Source organism: Oncorhynchus keta, unplaced genomic scaffold, assembly GCF_023373465.1.
Source record: "Oncorhynchus keta strain PuntledgeMale-10-30-2019 unplaced genomic scaffold, Oket_V2 Un_scaffold_9739_pilon_pilon, whole genome shotgun sequence".
NCBI classification, from domain to species: domain Eukaryota; kingdom Metazoa; phylum Chordata; class Actinopteri; order Salmoniformes; family Salmonidae; genus Oncorhynchus; species Oncorhynchus keta.
The window spans coordinates 1,104,551-1,116,369 of NW_026291018.1; the positions used below are offsets into that span (position 1 = coordinate 1,104,551).

Consider the following 11,819-nt stretch of genomic DNA (forward strand, 5'->3'; position numbering starts at 1 on the left):
AGGTCTGTGTATGGTAATGGCCCGTGATAAAGGTCTGTGTATGGTAATGGCCCGTGATAAAGGTCTGTGTATGGTAATGGCCCGTGATAAAGGTCTGTGTATGGTAATGGCCCGTGATAAAGGTCTGTGTATGGTAATGGCCCGTGATAAAGGTCTGTGTATGGTAATGGCCCGTGATAAAGGTCTGTGTATGGTAATGGCCCGTGATAAAGTTCCGGGTATGTTAATGGTCCGTGTAATCCTAACCCTGACTCTCTCTATTCCCCCCCAGAGTCTATGCTGCGCTACTGTGCTGTGTGGAACACCAATGCCCGGAGCTGTCTGGACGCCCAGGCTGTGATCCAGGTGATGCTCAGTGATGGTTTCACCTGAAGAGCTGCTCCAGTAGTGATGGTGTCTGCTGCACACCTGGAGTGGGACTCATGATTACACTGGTGAGGATGGTGGGATTGTGTGTGTTAGTGATGGTGTAGACTGTATAGACTGTATAGACTCACGCCAGATTGTGTGTGTTGGTGACGTGACAACTACCTCCATGCAGATGATGTATGATGTTTTAATTTCTGAATAATAGTGAAGGAATCAAACCACTGATGCCAGAGAAAGTGTCCGCTAGTGTTAGTGATGGTGTCTGCTGATTGTGTGTGTTAGTGATGGTGTCTGCTGATTGTGTGTGTTAGTGATGGTGTCTGCTGATTGTGTGTGTTAGTGATGGTGTCTGCTGATTGTGTGTGTTAGTGATGGTGTCTGCTGATTGTGTGTGTTAGTGATGGTGTCTGCTGATTGTGTGTGTTAGTGATGGTGTCTGCTGATTGTGTGTGTTAGTGATGGTGTCTGCTGATTGTGTGTGTTAGTGATGGTGTCTGCTGATTGTGTGTGTTAGTGATGGTGTCTGCTGATTGTGTGTGTTAGTGATGGTGTCTGCTGATTGTGTGTGTTAGTGATGGTGTCTGCTGATTGTTAGTGATGGTGTCTGCTGATTGTGTGTGTTAGTGATGGTGTCTGCTGATTGTGTGTGTTAGTGATGGTGTCTGCTGATTGTGTGTGTTGGTGATGGTGTCTGCTGATTGTGTGTGTTAGTGATGGTGTCTGCTGATTGTGTGTGTGATGGTGTCTGTGATGGTGTCTGCTGATTGTGTGTGTTAGTGATGGTGTCTGCTGATTGTGTGTGTCTTGATTGTGTGTGTTAGTGATGGTGTCTGCTGATTGTGTGTGTTAGTGATGGTGTCTGCTGATTGTGTGTGTTAGTGATGGTGTCTGCTGATTGTGTGTGTTGGTGATGGTGTCTGCTGATTGTGTGTGTTAGTGATGGTGTCTGCTGATTGTGTGTGTTAGTGATGGTGTCTGCTGATTGTGTGTGTTGGTGATGGTGTCTGCTGATTGTGTGTGTTAGTGATGGTGTCTGCTGATTGTGTGTGTTAGTGATGGTGTCTGCTGATTGTGTGTGTTAGTGATGGTGTCTGCTGATTGTGTGTGTTGGTGATGGTGTCTGCTGATTGTGTGTGTTAGTGATGGTGTCTGCTGATTGTGTGTGTTAGTGATGGTGTCTGCTGATTGTGTGTGTTAGTGATGGTGTCTGCTGATTGTGTGTGTTAGTGATGGTGTCTGCTGATTTGTGTGTTGTTAGTGATGGTGTCTGCTGATTGTGTGTGTTGGTGATGGTGTGATGGTGTCTGCTGATTGTGTGTGTTGGTGATGGTGTCTGCTGATTGTGTGTGTTGGTGATGGTGTCTGCTGATTGTGTGTGTTGGTGATGGTGTCTGCTAATTGTGTGTGTTAGTGATGGTGTCTGCTGATTGTGTGTGTTGGTGATGGTGTCTGCTGATTGTGTGTGTTGGTGATGGTGTCTGCTGATTGTGTGTGTTGGTGATGGTGTCTGCTGATTGTGTGTGTTGGTGATGGTGTCTGCTGATTGTGTGTGTTGGTGATGGTGTCTGCTAATTGTGTGTGTTAGTGATGGTGTCTGCTGATTGTGTGTGTTGGTGATGGTGTCTGCTGATTGTGTGTGTTGGTGATGGTGTCTGCTGATTGTGTGTGTTGGTGATGGTGTCTGCTGATTGTGTGTGTTGGTGATGGTGTCTGCTGATTGTGTGTGTTGGTGATGGTGTCTGCTGATTGTGTCTGTTGGTGATGGTGTCTGCTAATTGTGTGTGTTGGTGATGGTGTCTGCTGATTGTGTGTGTTAGTGGTGGTGTCTGCTGATTGTGTGTGTTAGTAGTGGTGTCTGCTGATTGTGTGTGTAGGTTATGGTGTCTGCTAATTGTGTGTGTTGGTGATGGTGTCCGCTGATTGTGTGTGTTAGTGATGGTTTCTGCTGATTGTGTGTGTTAGTGATGGTGTCTGCTGATTGTGTGTGTTGGTGATGGTGTCTGCTGATTGTGTGTGTTGGTGATGGTGTGTGTGTGTTGGTGATGGTGTGTGTGTTGGTGATGGTGTCTGCTGATTGTGTGTTGGTGATGGTGTGTGTGTTGGTGATGGTGTCTGCTGATTGTGTGTGATGGTGTGTGTGTGTGTTGGTGATGGTGTGTGTGTTGGTGATGGTGTCTGCTGATTGTGTGTGTGTTGGTGATGGTGTCTGCTGATTGTGTGTGTGTTGGTGATGGTGTCTGCTGATTGTGTGTGTTGGTGATGGTGTCTGCTGATTGTGTGTGTGTTGGTGATTGTGTGTGTGTTAGTGATGGTGTCTGCTGATTGTGTGTGTTGGTGATGGTGTCTGCTGATTGTGTGTGTGTTGGTGAAGGTGTCTGCTGATTGTGTGTGTGTTGGTGTCTGCTGATTGTGTGTGTGTTGGTGTCTGCTGATTGTGTGTGTGTTGGTGTCTGCTGATTGTGTGTGTGTGTTGGTGTCTGCTGATTGTGTGTGTGTGTTGGTGTCTGCTGATTGTGTGTGTGTTGGTGTCTGCTGATTGTGTGTGTGTTGGTGTCTGCTGATTTGTGTGTGTGTTGGTGTCTGCTGATTGTGTGTGTGTTGGTGTCTGCTGATTGTGTGTGTGTGTTGGTGTCTGCTGATTGTGTGTGTGTGTTGGTGTCTGCTGATTGTGTGTGTGTGTGTTGGTGTCTGCTGATTGTGTGTGTGTGTTGGTGTCTGCTGATTGTGTGTGTGCATCTTTACATGTTTGTTGATACAGTTCCCTTGTTTGATTTGACACTGTTCGTCCCTGCAGAGAGGCACATGCAAAGGATTGGCCGTCTGCTGCAGGCCTCCATGTTCCTGGACTACATGTGGCAGAAGATGAGAGTGACAGGAGCTCCAGCCAGGTGAGGGTGACCAGGGGAGGGCCTTAAACACAACACCCACCAATCACAATCCAGGGCTTATACTAACACTACACAGCCTTGCCTAATGACTTTCAAATGTGTTTTCAAATACATTGCTTTTAGAAAGATTCAGAATAAAAAACACATACATTTCATTGTTTAGAGTTTCTTTTAATAGGGATTGATAGCGGTGACAGGATTCGCCCCTAAAACAGATTCTAACATACACTTAAGTGTGTTTCACTTAGTCTTCCATCAATATCATTGCTTTGACTGAAGTGGAAATTCGACTTAAGCAATAGTTAGGATTCGCTTCTCTGAAGTGAAAGACATGTTCAATTGTTTGATTTCATGTTTCCTTGTAGCATTCTAAGTAACTTCGTAGCAAGACGCAGTCATCCGACCTATCAGCGTTGACAGTATGCCACGCGAAGGTTGCTCTAGATCTAATCTGAGTCTAGAACAATGGCTGTTGTTGTTCATAAAAATGTATCTGGGCAAGAGAGATGACTTTTACATATCTGTGGTTTGAGACCAATACCTGTGTAACCAAACTGATGTTTTTACTGTAAGTACTGTAGTAGACTTCATTCTGAAACCACATTCCCTCTCTATGGTTGCTTCCCAAATGGCACCCTATTGCCTATATACAAGTGCACTGCTTTTCACTAGGGCTCTGGTCTAAAGTAGTGCACTACATAGAGAATATGGTGCCATTTGGGACACCGTTTATAAGCTTTGTCAGCACTGTAATGATGAATAACAAACGGATTGAGGAATGTTAACAGCGATAACCAGGTAATGGAATCAGCAGGAGATCAATCAGAGGCTGTACAATCACATACTGTACCATGGAGAGTAAATTCCAATATGGTACATCGACACTGAAACGTCTGGAAGAATGAGGCTGTAGGTCAGGTTTGAAGAATGATTATTTGAATTATCTAGAAAGTCATTGTCATGGGTCAAGCATAAAGAGGTCTTCTGCAGTACCCTAATGTATGATGTGATAGGAAGTATGCAGCAGAGCCTAATTCTTCAACATGGTCTTAAGACCCAATAAGAATCCAGCTGGAGTCCAGCTTCAGGAAATACGACAGAGCAAACCTGGGTCTGTCTGACACGTGAATTATATGGATATTTGACCTCCTTTGTTGTTGGTTGCTGATGTGTGATGTCATATCCTTTTACAGTATGGACTCGCAGGATGAGGAGATGGACACCGCCTCTCTTCAGGTGCCACACCCCCTGTTCATGATTGACAAGCGATCAGGTGAGGGTGGAGATGGGACTAAGGAACAGGGGAATGGAGAGGAGAGATGGAATGAGGGAGAGGCAGAGGAGGATGATGGTCTCGAGGAAGATACCAACTGCCCGGCCAACATGGAGGAGGATGATGATGATGATGAAGTCAGTATCACCAGGAAAGCCTCAGTCAGGAGACAAAGGGAAGAAAATGGACAGAAAGGAAAAGAAAATGGCAACCATCACTCTGGCAGTGAGGAGAGTTCAAGAGAGGAGGACCGGGGAGACCAAACAGAGGCTAAGATCCTCCTGTCTGCAGCGTCCCTTCCACCCCTCCAGGCAATCATCAGCTGATGGCAGACTGTCTGACATAAAGCCCACTAAGGATGCCTGAGTGTGAACCCGCGGGAGTCTCTTTCAGCGTGGACCACTGCCTGGAGCAACAGTGTGGCTTTATAGACACTGACAGACAGAGAAGCAGGTCCTGAATGACCTTTTATAATAAACTGGTTTTGAGGTCAATAAGCCTGGCTGGCAGCCATTTTGGAAAAACGTGTCATTTTTCATAAATAGTGCCACAAGTTTTTAATCACCATGTTAGCTCATTGGGAAAAACTCTGGGTGCTATTGGAAGCCTGCTACTAGAGGTCAGGAATTGTCGAGGCTCAACCCGTAACTTCTTCCCCAACAGAAGCCAGTGCTTGTGAATTTTTATATTTGTATGTTGTTGTGCAGTCCTGCTCTTCCACCTAAACATTTTGTTTGTCATGATTACAAATGCATCTGGAATAAATTGTATGCCTTGTATTTATTGTGCTCTTTTTTTAAATAAGTTTGTATTCATTTTAAACATCAACCAATATGTTCATGTAAAAGAGTATGTTTGAAGACTTAACATAAAATTCCCATAGGAGCATAAACCACGACACAGGAAAGGGTGAAAAGGTCAAGCCTTCATTCCTTTGCCACATTAGACTGGTCCAGCATATTGTCACCCTGTGTATTTGTCTGTCACATTTGATTAAAGTCTGGGATCTCTGGTACAAACCAGTGGACTCAGGGAGAGCTCTAACAGTATAAACCAGTGGGCTCAGGGAGAGCTTTAACAGTATAAACCAGTGGGCTCAGGGAGAGCTAACAGTATAAACCAGTGGGCTCAGGGAGAGCTCTAACAGTATAATCCAGTGGGCTCAGGGAGAGCTCTAACAGTATAAACCAGTGGGCTCAGGGAGAGCTTTAACAGTATAAACCAGTGGGCTCAGGGAGAGCTCTAACAGTATAATCCAGTGGGCTCAGGGAGAGCTCTAACAGTATAAACCAGTGGGCTCAGGGAGAGCTCTAACAGTATAATCCAGTGGGCTCAGGGAGAGCTCTAACAGTATAAACCAGTGGGCTCAGGGAGAGCTCTAACAGTATAAACCAGTGGACTCAGGGAGAGCTATAACAGTAAACCAGTTGGCTCAGGGAGAGCTCTAACAGTAAACCAGTAGACTCGGAGAGCTCTAACTGTATAAACCAGTGGACTCGGAGAGCTCTAACAGTAAACCAGTGGACTCGGGGAGAGCTCTAACAGTATAAACCAGTGGACTAGGAGAGCTCTAACAGTAAACCAGTGGACTCGGGGAGAGCTCTAACAGTATAAGAGTACAATTCATAGTAAGCTAGCGGTGGATAGAAATGGTGACTCCAAGAAAGAGAAATTGGGTGCTTTGCTATGGATGAAAAGAAATGGAACCAGTGTCATCTGTACCAGTGGCGTATGTCACACACACACAACATCCTGTTAAGTTTAAATCAGGATATTTTCTCCATTCAAAGAGGCGGACAAGTTATTTTAGTATTAGAATTTATTGCTTTTTGCAGTACAAGATATGTTATCTATAGTTATTTTAGTATAATAATGTATTACAATTTGTTGCAGTTTGCAGTACAATATGATATGGAATCAACCATAGTTGCTAATAACAGTTTTCCAGTATGGAAAAAGAGCTCCATAGATTAAAAGGCTATACAGTGGAAACTATGAAAACACATTTTAGAATTTAATAGAAGACACTAATATTCATGACAATCACAGAAAAATGTTTTCTATCTAAATTGCTACTGAATGTTTATTCACAAGTGTATATTTTAATTATACCAGTATATGACCTGACTTCACATTAAGTGAAGAGAAATGATTCATTAAAACAGGAATGTAGACAAATGACAGTAAACCCCTAACCGTAATATTTGTTCATCCACAAAATAAATCCTGAATTAATAGACAGCATTAAAATAATGTTTACAATGCAGTTATCAGTATCCATCTCCAGGTGCATGGAAGTAGGCCTGACGAACAGAGCAAGAAGTTAACTTCCACATTAAAAAAATAAAGACTCAATATGTGACTCAGAGTATTACAGTAATGTATGATTTTTCCTCCCATATCACAACTCATGGTTACATGACCAGCCCCAAGGCAGTTACACACTTTAAAACACATTGTAATCATGTTCAGGTAAGTTCATAACGGATAAGTCCCACAGTCCAGCTTCTAGTACAGTGACTTTTTGTGCTAAAGCCTTTGGATTCTTCCTGGAACCCACCAAGACACCACATGTCCTGGCCACAACCCAGTCTGCTCCCTCGGTTTTAAAAGGCTAAGGAGGAACTGGCTACCCATGACTCCTATTTAGCGGCTCAGTATCACAGCAGGCGCTGGCGACAGCTTGGCTTTGGAGGCGTTCTTGCGCGTGACTGTAGTGCAGCGTGTCAGGATCTCCTGCACCCTGGGCCTGGGGGGCACCTTGGGGGTGGTTGGGGCCATCTTGAACAGGTTTGGGTCAGATCTTCCGTGGACCATCCTCCCCTCCAACACGCCACTGTCGGGGTTGAGACGATCGGCCACCATGGGCGGCGGTGTGCGGGCGCGCCGGAGACGCTCGTCCATGTCAGCGCGGCTCAGGTTGAGTGACGAGCTGCAGGATGACGAACTGAGGTCGTCGCTGAAGTCACTGCCCTCGCTTCCCATGCTGCCCTCACTTCCCATGCTGCCGTCGAGGCTGCGCTTGCATTTATCCACCTCCCCGTCCACCTCCACCATAATAGTAGGCGTTGGAGTGCCCTTGCTAGGGTATGTCGGGGCGGGGGTGGTGACCATCACAGGTGAAGGGCAAGGCTGAGGCACAGTTAGAACATTAAAAGAATGAGACTTGAGCTTGTCGGTAGGCTTGAGCTGATTTGGTGTGGAAGGTTGGGAGCCGGGCAGCTGCAGGATGTTGCCTTGGGAATGGCTGCGCTCGTGGGAGTGTCCGGCCAGCGTGTGGTCAGAGCTGGAGCTGTGGACCAGGTTGAGAGCCGCCAGGCGGACACGGGGGTTGTTGTAGGGCTGCAGGTACATGGCAGGTACGAAGCCGCTCTTGCCGTTGTATCTGTCAAGAGGAGAAAGAAGAAATTGGAAACTGACATGAGTGGATTTCATATCAGAAATCACAATGTCAAAGCCTTGGTACAATATGTTATCCTAGGTCATGATAGACGACAAGTCTGTGGCCTTTGTACACATTTGTCTGTCTAGCTTTCACTTAAATTGACAAGTCAATGGCCGTGTCCGAAATCTAGCTTTGCTACTACTTACTTAAACTGCATACTGTGTACTAATCTTACTACATACTATTTTGAATGTACTGTTTAGTAAAAAGGTATGCAGTAAGAAACAAATTGAGAATTTGAGATTATAACCCACTGGGCAAAAACTGATTGAATCAGTGTTGTTTCCACGTAATTCCATGTGATTACGTTCAATCAACATGTAAAACTGATTGGATTTGAAAAAAGTCAATGTAAGGGAATTTAGTATTTTTTTCACCCAACGTTTAACCATTTTTTGGTGAATTCACATTAGATGACAAATCAACCAAATGTAAATCAAAACTAGATGTTGAACTGACGTCTGGAAGGTTATATCTGCATTTTTGTCAAAATGAGGTTATTGACATATCCTTGTTCTGTTCATATCCTTGTTCTGTTCATATCCTTGTTCTGTTCATATCCTTGTTCTGTTCATATCCTTGTTCTGTTCATATCCTTGTTCTGTTCATATCCTTGTTCTGTTCAATGACACGGCCATTGTCAAGAAAATCTTTGGATTTGATTCAGTGAAAAGATAACAGCTAAGTAATTCAGTCACGTCAACTTCCAAGGGGAAGCTACCAACTGTTTTCTAATGATAGGGGCAGAACACGCTGAGAGGTTGTCTCAAAAGAGCATTGAGCAGACAATGGCTCAGCTATCTCTGGTATTGGGTTCTTCAGAATCAACTAATGATAACTTGTAATGTAGTGAGATAATTACAGCGTTGTTGTTTCCGCATGATATCTGATGGACGGGCGATGATACTCTGCATGTCTGTCTGCACCATGACTTTCAATTCCCTTTCAATTTCCATTCTCTCAATGCATTTGCTGTCATCTGACCATAGAATTACTACGAGTTCTAATAATTCTTGATTCCATGGTTCCGACAGTCTGGAAGTCATGCTTCTATTTTACAGCTATAGCTACTGTATTCTTCCTGTTTAGTCAGACAGGTGTTGTTCAGTAACATACCTGATCAGCCACCAGCCATTGTCAGACTTCTGCAGGACTTCCACCACTGAGCCAATGTCCATAGACACCTCGTCTCTATTTGTGGCTTTGTAGCTTCTGACAGCACTGTACAGCACACCTATTTGTGGGAGATCCAGAATGTTAGGATAGGTGCAACATCAATATATGGCAATATACTGTCAGTGGTTGTCCACACCTTGCAGTACATGCACAGTACAGTATTTGCAGTGTATGTCCTGACGCTGGTGCATCAGCTATATGTGAATGTTTTATATATTTGTTGATGTGAACAGATGATCCCCTGATGATCCCCTCCCAGGCTATAGAAAACATAAATACATATGTGTCAGGGATAAGAGATGGTCTCTTACTTTCTCCATAGGACTCGTCACTATCGTCATCCTCATTCCCCTCTACCTTCTCCAGGTATGGAGCAGGGAACCAGGCCATACGCTTGTCCTCATTCTCCACCAGCCACCAGCCTGGGAGCAGAGGGAGAGGGGTTAGACTGGTGATGGACATTTATGATCAGCTCTCTCAAACCCATTACATGTCACAGAATCAATACATTCGTGCAGAGATTCAAAGTGATGCGATCATTACAAAGGAAAATACATGCTCATTATACTTTATGGCAAATCACAGCAGACGTTCTCTCACCTGCTTTGTCTTTGATGAGCACGTCCAAGTTTTCGTCCACGGCCACTTTGAACGGCCGGTTCTTGGTGTCTTTGGTCTCATAGGGTGCCATGCACCGGTATGCCTCTGTTACGAACGGCTGCGTAACGTTTCCAATGTTGACACTCTTGTCATGTCCAGCGGAATCCTCTGAAGGCATGATCATGATACTGAGGAAGGAAGTCACATTGTAAATGTATAACTATTTATTGTACTGAATTAAATCACCAAAACATAACGGGACACTGGATTTGAAGTCGATCCACGTGTGCGTAATACTGTGCGTAATGCTCAGGACACAGTGGTATTCCCTAAGCAATGTGCGTAATTCTCACTATAATCTACCTATTCTTGGCAAACTCTGGCTGTAGATCTTGGTCCTTGGGGTGGAAGTACTGGATGAGTTCAGGACATTGTGAGACGCGCGGGTCACAGCTGAGGAGCTCGCTGCAGTATTTCTCCAAAAACTTGAGCTGGACCATCGACTTGCTTGGACCATTATTCTTTGCGTTTATCTTCATCCTCCAGTCTGACGAAGGAATATACGACGATTACTAAATAATGATTTATTAGTTATATAAAGGATACACATGGTAGACATCAACCGGCAACGTGATATTAAAAGTAAAACATAGGTACCTCGAAATCTAGGAATAATTCTGTCCGATTTTTTAAGTGGGTTCGCAGGTGGGAATTTCTTCTTCATTTGTTCCTGTTTTGGATAAAAAGTTTGGCATAAGTAAGAAAAGCATGGCTCCATATTATATTTTACATTTATGTAGGCTACATTAGATCAGACTATTTGAATTGTAGTTGATGATGTAACTTACATTAAGTGTCTTGAAGTCCTTGAAGGTTCTGTAAACAATGATGTCATTCTGATCTGACCAAAGCACCGATGTCATGTACATCTGGACATTTGAAATAAGTTATAAATATCAATTACATCTTTGGTATAAATCATTGCTGTCAAATTCAAAAATAAATGTTTTAGTTAATTGCACTCACAAAATACAGAAAAAGATAATCAACAATTTTCGGCAAATGATTCATTAACAGGCATAAAAAAAATAGTTGTACATCTCATGCAGAAATCTGGAGAAATATCCCATAACAGCAGCAGTAGTATTACATGCATCAAGTATCCATACTTTGCTTTTATCCTTGTGCATTACTCCAATCAGTCGGACATTAACCGGATACCGTTGCTCCTCCATGTTAGTCATTAAAAAGCCTAGATGCGTAAAATCCTATGGAGATGTGTATTCCTAACAAACTGACTGGAGCTCAAATGGGCAACAGATTAATACACCTCTCCGAGTAAGGTGTGGCAGTAGAGGCACGTAAGCAAACAAATAGGAGAACAATATTTGCGTCACGTGAGCAGCTCCGGCTGTAGTGGCGCAAGTGTGGGAACTACACTGTTGCAACCAATGTATCATCATTTCAGTGGCGAACCATCATTCAGGGCAGGCGGGGAAGACCCTGTTTCGAGCCCCATCTGTTGAGCTAAAAAAATATATATATATACACACATGTTTTTGTTGTTGCCTGTTTTGCATGTTATTTTGGCATTAATACGTGTCACATAACAGTTTTCAAACAATACATAATAATATTTTAGTTAATAAAGCTGTCTGTCTCTTTTTTGCTTTCTTGAGTAAGGCAGCTCCAAAATGCAGGTGTTTCAGCCTAGTTCAGTGCTTTCTGTGCTGGTGGGGCAGCCAGTGGAAAATATGGAGTTGGTAATGTTCTCTAGTTGCGCCGTGATTGGCTCAGTGTTCTGTCACTCATGGGGACACTACGTCACTGCAAACTCTACAGGGAGAGCTCAAAAATTCAAGCACCCTGGGTGCTGCCATAGAGTTACATTAGATGTGACCGTTCAAGAAGGTTCAAGGTCATTGGCCACAGATAAAATTACATCAAATCACGTTATATCTACAGTAGCTTTGATTGGACTGATCATGTCAACATCATACCTTAGCTAGCAAGCTAGAAGTCCTCATAATGAATAAACTTGACAATCTACTGGCAAATCCTTATCTTT

At 43.8% G+C, this 11,819-nt stretch overlaps 2 protein-coding genes across 3 annotated transcripts in view; one reads left to right on the plus strand and one right to left on the minus strand.

The window, feature by feature from the left end:
• The window catches only part of tbl3 (transducin beta like 3), a 44,238-nt gene extending 38,929 nt beyond the window's left edge, over nt 1-5,309 (plus strand). Inside the window, exons 21-23 of the mRNA XM_052517717.1 lie at nt 272-345; nt 3,164-3,257; nt 4,451-5,309. Coding sequence (XP_052373677.1) covers nt 272-345; nt 3,164-3,235 — 146 coding nt within the window. The 3' untranslated portion in view covers nt 3,236-3,257; nt 4,451-5,309. The remainder of the gene's footprint in view (nt 1-271; nt 346-3,163; nt 3,258-4,450) is intronic.
• Nucleotides 5,310-6,586: 1,277 nt separating this feature from the next.
• On the minus strand, nt 6,587-11,766 carry LOC118380897 (NADPH oxidase organizer 1-like). 2 transcript variants are annotated; one of them, XM_052517736.1, is made up of 8 exons: nt 10,921-11,766; nt 10,600-10,680; nt 10,409-10,481; nt 10,115-10,298; nt 9,752-9,939; nt 9,463-9,573; nt 9,092-9,209; nt 6,587-7,915 (listed from the first exon to the last, which is right to left on the minus strand). In XM_052517736.1, the coding sequence occupies exons 1-8, from the start codon at nt 10,993-10,995 to the stop codon at nt 7,177-7,179; spliced, it is 1,569 nt and encodes a 522-aa protein (XP_052373696.1). In that variant the 5' UTR covers nt 10,996-11,766; the 3' UTR covers nt 6,587-7,176. The 2 variants fall into 2 exon arrangements, with proteins under 2 accessions (XP_052373696.1, XP_052373697.1); XM_052517737.1 differs by lacking the exon at nt 10,921-11,766 and adding an exon at nt 10,778-10,899.
• Between the last annotated feature and the right edge of the window lie 53 nt (nt 11,767-11,819).

Excerpts from the sequence above, each read along its gene's own strand:
- LOC118380897 (XM_052517736.1), bottom strand. The coding sequence starts at position 10,995 with ATGACTAACATGGAGGAGCAACGGTATCCGGTTAATGTCCGACTGATT. Across the intron at positions 10,482-10,599 it reads AGGACTTCAAGACACTTAAT|GAACAAATGAAGAAGAAATT; the intron begins GTAAGTTACATC and ends TATCCAAAACAG. Across the intron at positions 7,916-9,091 it reads AATGGCTGGTGGCTGATCAG|ATACAACGGCAAGAGCGGCT; the intron begins GTATGTTACTGA and ends TCCTCTTGACAG.